At 45.9% G+C, this 6,142-nt stretch overlaps 1 protein-coding gene across 1 annotated transcript; it reads left to right on the top strand.

The window, feature by feature from the left end:
- Positions 1-275: 275 nt before the first annotated feature.
- Positions 276-5,443, top strand: LOC122775845 (FRAS1-related extracellular matrix protein 2-like). The gene has a single exon (XM_044036048.1). It carries the CDS (start codon positions 500-502, stop codon positions 5,441-5,443), a length of 4,944 nt encoding a protein of 1,647 aa, XP_043891983.1. The 5' UTR covers positions 276-499.
- Positions 5,444-6,142: the final 699 nt, after the last annotated feature.

The following is a 6,142-nucleotide window of genomic DNA, read 5'->3' as shown; positions in this document are numbered from 1 at the left end:
AATAATAAATATACGTCATACCTAAGATCACACATAAATATATCAACAAATTTATTTAAACCTGAATACAATATTGTATTAACTTTTCTTACACAGACATTTTTTGTCTGTAAGGAGAGAAGGGTGAGTGTTGGCTGAAGGGGCACTTTCACAGTCTTGTCCAATGGTCTGTCTGAAATTAGCTATGGGGGCAGGAGGCTCCCACCCACTGCTGACAGAAGGAGGAGCCTGTGCCTGTCACTGTCTGCTGTTTCATTATTACCTGCACACTGCTGCAGCATTCACCACACTTGTGTCTCTGTGTGACCACACAGAAACAGAGGGGGAGAGAGAGAGTGCGAGGGAGAGAGAGAGAGAGAAAGAGAGAGAAAGGTGACAGAGTCAAGGGCCAAATATTCTGAAGGAAGTTTTTTTTTTTTATGCTTTTTCCCCACAAGGGAGAATAACCTGCCTGCCGCTGCTGACTTGCTAAAGAATTGCAAGGCAACTAGCAGTGGACATGGCTCTGCTAAGTTGCCAACTTTGTAAAAAGCGGGGAGTTTTGAGATGCCTGCTTGTGGTGTTTTCTCTGAGCTTCCTTTTTGCCTCAGTAGATGCTGAGCCATTTGACCCTGCTCACCTCTATCGCCACAGATCAGGACCTAACGAAGACAACACCATCCTTGCTAATAATGGGATCAGGGTTCCTTTTGGGAGGTCTGTATATCTTGACCCTTTTAGTGACCTGGTGACAGAAGTGCAGCCTGGTGACCGCTGCCACATCACAGTTTTGGAGAATGATCCCTTGGCCCAGAAACCAGGGATGCTGACCCCTAAAAGGTTTCCCTGCACATTTGGACCAGATGAAGTGAAATACACTCATTTTGGATCTCGGAGCCCCAGCAAGGACCGTGTGAAGCTGCAGCTTCGTTATGACTCCCAGACAGACACGGTTATCATCCCCTTCATGTTGGAAGTGGAGGTGGTTTTCCAGCAGCTTGAGATCCTCACCAGGAATATGCCTCTTAATGTAGAAAAGCTCAGTGGCGACAGCAACCCTATTGACAAAAAGGGTCTGGAGTTTTCCTTTGAAGATGGTGTCACACAGTGCAAAATCACCACTCTGGTTGGTGCTGGAGGTCTTCCCAGGTATGGCACTCTTTTGAATAACCCTGCCAGCGGTAATATGATTGACTGTGATGAGTTTGTGAAACAGGGCATCCGCTACAAGCACACAGCTGAAACAAAATCGCCCAACAGAGACTATATCCCAATGATGGTGGAGCTGCAGGATAATGACGGCAACACTATCATGCAAGAGCATTTCCAAATGATGGTTAGGATCAGAGAGGGTGCCGAAAACACAGCTCCTAAACCCAGCTTTGTAGCAATGATGATGATGGAGGTTGATCAGTTTGTGATGACAGCTATTACAAACGACATGTTGGCTGCTGAAGATGTTGAATCCGATCCAGATGATTTAATCTTTAATATTACTTCACCACTGAGCCCTGAGCAGGGTTATATCTTTAGCACAGATGATCAGAACCTGCCTATCACCTCCTTCTATCAGAGAGATATCAAAGATCTTAAGATTGCTTATAAACCTCCCTCAGATGACTCAGGAGTAGAAAGGATTTTCCAGCTAGAGTTTGAAATTGTTGACACTGATGGTGCTGTGTCCGAAACATTCGCTTTTATGATTATGGTAAAGCCTATGAATACCTTGGCTCCTGTGGCAACCAAAAATACAGGGCAGCTATTGTTTGAGGGGCAGTCTCGACCACTTTCCAGCTCCCAGAATTTAGAGATTAGTGATGAGGATAACTTAGAAGATGTGAGAATAACTGTTGTTGATGGTTTAAAGCATGGAGACTTGACTGTGCTTGGAACGCGTAGGAAATTCTTTTCACCTGCCGATCTAGACGCTGGGATTGTAGTGTACCAGCATGACGGCAGTGATACCTACAGCGACAACATTATTTTTAGAATGACTGATGGCAGTAATGAAGTGGAGTTTTTGTTCCCTATCACCATTGCTCCCACTGATGACGAACCCCCTATTATCAATGCTAACACCGGTCTTGTGCTCTTTAAGAATGAAGTCATGCAGATCTCACCTTTCATCCTGAGTGCAACAGATATTGATTCAGAGGATTCCACCATAAAATTTATTTTAGAGGCGCCCTACTCAACTGTTGGGGAGCTGCTGTTAAGGCAGGTTGAGCCTCCATCTGATCCGTCTCTCTGGAAGTTCAGTGAAACAGATGAGATGTTTGAGCAGGTGGTGACTGAGTGGTTTCAGCAGGATATTCTTGATGGAAAGTTGTTCTATCATCATATCGGACCCCACAGCACCACCACTGTGATTGATCACTTTGTGTTCCGGGTCCAAGATGATAATGATCCTCCCAATCAGTCAGGCGAGCACATGTTCACCATCAAAATCCACCCTGTCGATGACCTTACCCCAGAACTTTTCCCAGGCACCACCCTTCACATGACAGTTCAGGAGTACGAGCTGACACACTTCAAGAAGAAATTCCTGTGTTATAGTGACTTAGATTCAGATGACAGGGATATCAAGTATACCATCACTAAGGCCCCAACTGATACTGATGAGAACAATCCAGGGCCCTTAGGTGAAATTGTACTGACTGACAGCCCTGACACTGTAATTACAGAGTTCACACAGGCACAGGTTAATCACCATAAAGTAGCTTACAAGCCTCCAGACCAGGAGCTGGGCATCACTCCAAAAGTAGCTCAGTTCACATTCATTGTGGAGGACACAGCTGGAAACACAGCAGACGGACTATTCACCATTTTCCTACAGCCAGTCGACAATAAACCACCAGTTATCACCAACACAGGGTTCACTGTGATGGAAAGAAGCTCATATATCATTACAAGGAAGGAGCTACATGCCACTGACACCGATACAGATGAAGAAAATATCCTCTTCACAGTGACCCAGATTCCTCGTTATGGGCAGCTGCAGTATTTGGGGATTGACATGTCAAACAGGGAAACGTTTGTGCTTGAAGACATTGCAAGTGGCCGACTAGCCTACATCCATAGTGGAGAAGAATCCCTTAGTGATGTTATCAAGATTGATGTGAGTGATGGATACCATGAGGTACCCATTTCCATGAAGGTCACCATCGAGCCTGTTGATGACGAGACCCCTACAATCATGCTCCCAGCCGGCCTGCTTGGTGCCTCCATAGATGTACTAGAAAATGGAGCCACAGAGATTACAACCAATGTCATTCAGGGCCGTGATGAAGACACGGATGACCTCATCCTCACCTTCATTGTAGAAGAACCTCCCAGACTTGGTGAAATACTGGTTAATGGTGCACCTGCAGAGAGATTCACTCAGGAAGACATCATTAACGGTGCAGTGGTTTACGCTCACACATCCGGTGAAATTGGTCCATTCAAAGAGTATGATTCTTTCAACCTTACTCTGTCTGATATGTCGGATCAGTGGGTCGTTGGGGGCAACAAGGTCCAGGGTGTGACAATTCACGTCACCATCCTTCCTGTTGACAGTATTTCACCTATAGTCAGTGTTGGAGAGCAGTTTGTTGTTGTGGAGGGAGAGAAAAATGTCATCACCCTGGAACACATCCAAGCCGAAGATATTGACACAGACAACGAGGATATCCTCTGCACCATCATTGTCCAACCAACATCTGGTTATGTGGAAAACATCTCTCCAGCTGCAGGCTCTGAGAAATCCAGGGCAGGGATAGCGATCACTGCCTTCAGCATTAAAGATATTGCCCTTGGTCACATCTACTATGTCCAAAGCATCCACAAAGGTGTCGAACCAGTGGAAGATCGTTTCACCTTCCGTTGTTCAGATGGTATAAACTTCTCTGATCGTCATTTCTTCCCTATAGTCATCATTCCAGCCAATGATGAGAAGCCTGAAATATTTATTCGTGAGTTTGTGGTAATGGAAGGCATGAGTCTGGTAATTGATACACCAATTCTCAATGGGGCTGATGCTGACATCCCTGGGGATGAGCTGCACTTTGAGATCATCAAAAAACCCCAGCATGGTACAATAGTTCAGCAGCTTAGCACCGGCACCGTCCCTGTAGATACATTTGACTTGGAACAAATCAAAGAGGCGTCCAACATTGTCTATGAACATGATGACTCTGAGACCAAAGAAGACAGCTTTGTAATCAGACTTTCAGATGGGAAAAATAAAGTGGAAAAAAAGGTTCTTATCATGGTTATTCCCGTTGATGATGAGACACCAAGGATGGCTATAAACGATGGCCTTGATGTGGAAATTGGAGAGACAAAAGTAATCAGCAACAGGGTTTTAAAAGCCACAGATCTAGACTCTGAAGACAAAGAGCTAACATACATTGTGCAGTATGGCCCAGGCCAGGGTTACCTCCAGCGAATCAACAAATTTGGAGATGTTTTAGGTAACATCACCCGGGGAATGAATTTCACACAGGACGAAATTGACAAACAGCTCATTCAGTATGTACACACAGGCCAGGAAGGAATCCGTGACCTGCTGAAATTTGATGTCACAGATGGCATCAATCCCCTCATTGACCGTTACTTTTACATTAACATTGGAAGCATTGACATGGTCTTCCCAGATGTAATCAACAAAGGTGTGACTCTCAGGGAAGGTGGAAAAGTCACTCTTACCACTGACCTCCTAAGCACTACAGACATCAACAGTCCTGATGAATTCCTCAGCTTTAGCATCACAAGAGCACCGAGCAGAGGCCACTTAGAGAACACTGACCACCCTGGTGTTCCCATCTCCACCTTCACCCAACTGCAGCTTGCTGGCAACAAGGTCTATTACATCCACACCTCTGATGATGAAATGAAAATGGACAGTTTTGAATTTGAGGTAACAGACGGTTACAATCCTGTCTTCCGGACATTTAGAGTGTCCATCACTGATGTGGATAATAAGAAACCTGTCCTGACTATAAACAGGCTAGTTGTTGAAGAGGGAGAAACGAAACTCATCACGCCTTTTGAGTTGACAGCTGAGGATCGGGACACACCAGACAACCTGTTGCGTTTCATAGTAACCCAGGTGCCAGTGCACGGGCAGCTCCTTTTCAACAATACCCAACCAATCACAACCTTCACCAAGCAAGATCTAAATGAGAACCGTATTAGCTACAAGCACGATGGCACTGAGACAAACGAAGACAGCTTCTCCTTCACTGTCACAGATGGCACGCATACAGATTTTTATGTCTTTCCAGACACTGTGTACGAAACACGCAAACCCCAGATGATGACCATATACATAAACACAGTGGACAATGGTGTGCCCCAGATTGTGGTCAATAAGGCTGCAGCCTCACTGAAGGTCCTCCAAACTGGCGTTGATGCAGGGCCATTCCGATCAGAGAGGATGGTTGAGTGTATCTTGAGGATCCACGCGTGCAGCCTGTTGTAGTCGCTCCGTGTAACTTTCCTATTCTTTCGTATTTTATTCGTTTTTTCTCTTGTTAAACTTCTTTACTTTTAAACTATTTTATTTTATTTAAAACCCTCTATTTAATTATGCTGGTTGTTAATATTATTGCCTTTTTGCTCGCTGTGATACTGCTACAAACCGGCATCGCAGCACAACGAGTCCAAGCCGATCAGATTGTTTACTCCAGAGAACAGCTGATCGACCTGAAGCCGGCTGGCCCAGCGGACAGACCGGCAGAGGTTCCAGCGGAGCTACGGAGAAAAACGCATCGGGGACGCAGAGGAGGATTGAAACAGAAGAAAAACGACGGGTTGAGACAGCGGAGGTTAGAAAAGCGGAGATTTAAGACGTGTCTCCCCTCTCTCATCATGGGGAACGTGAGGTCCCTGGGCAACAAGATGGACGAGCTGATAGCGCTAGCCCGGAGCCAGAAGGAGTATCGGGAATGCAGCATAATGTGTTTTACAGAGACATGGCTGCACCAGGATATTCCTGATGACAACGTCTCCATCGCGGGCTTCCACACCGTACGGGCCGACAGAGACTGCGCCAAGAGCGGCAAGCGCAAAGGTGGGGGTGTCGCTGTGCTGGTAAACAACCGATGGTGCAACCCCGCTCACATCACCATCAAGGAGATCATCTGTGACCCGAACATGGAACTTTGTGCTGTTGGACTTC

This window comes from Solea senegalensis, linkage group LG10 (assembly GCF_019176455.1).
Source record: "Solea senegalensis isolate Sse05_10M linkage group LG10, IFAPA_SoseM_1, whole genome shotgun sequence".
In the NCBI taxonomy this organism is placed as follows: Eukaryota; Metazoa; Chordata; class Actinopteri; order Pleuronectiformes; family Soleidae; genus Solea; species Solea senegalensis.
Note: the sequence above shows the minus strand (reverse complement) of the source record. Positions and strands in the feature narration are given on the sequence as shown.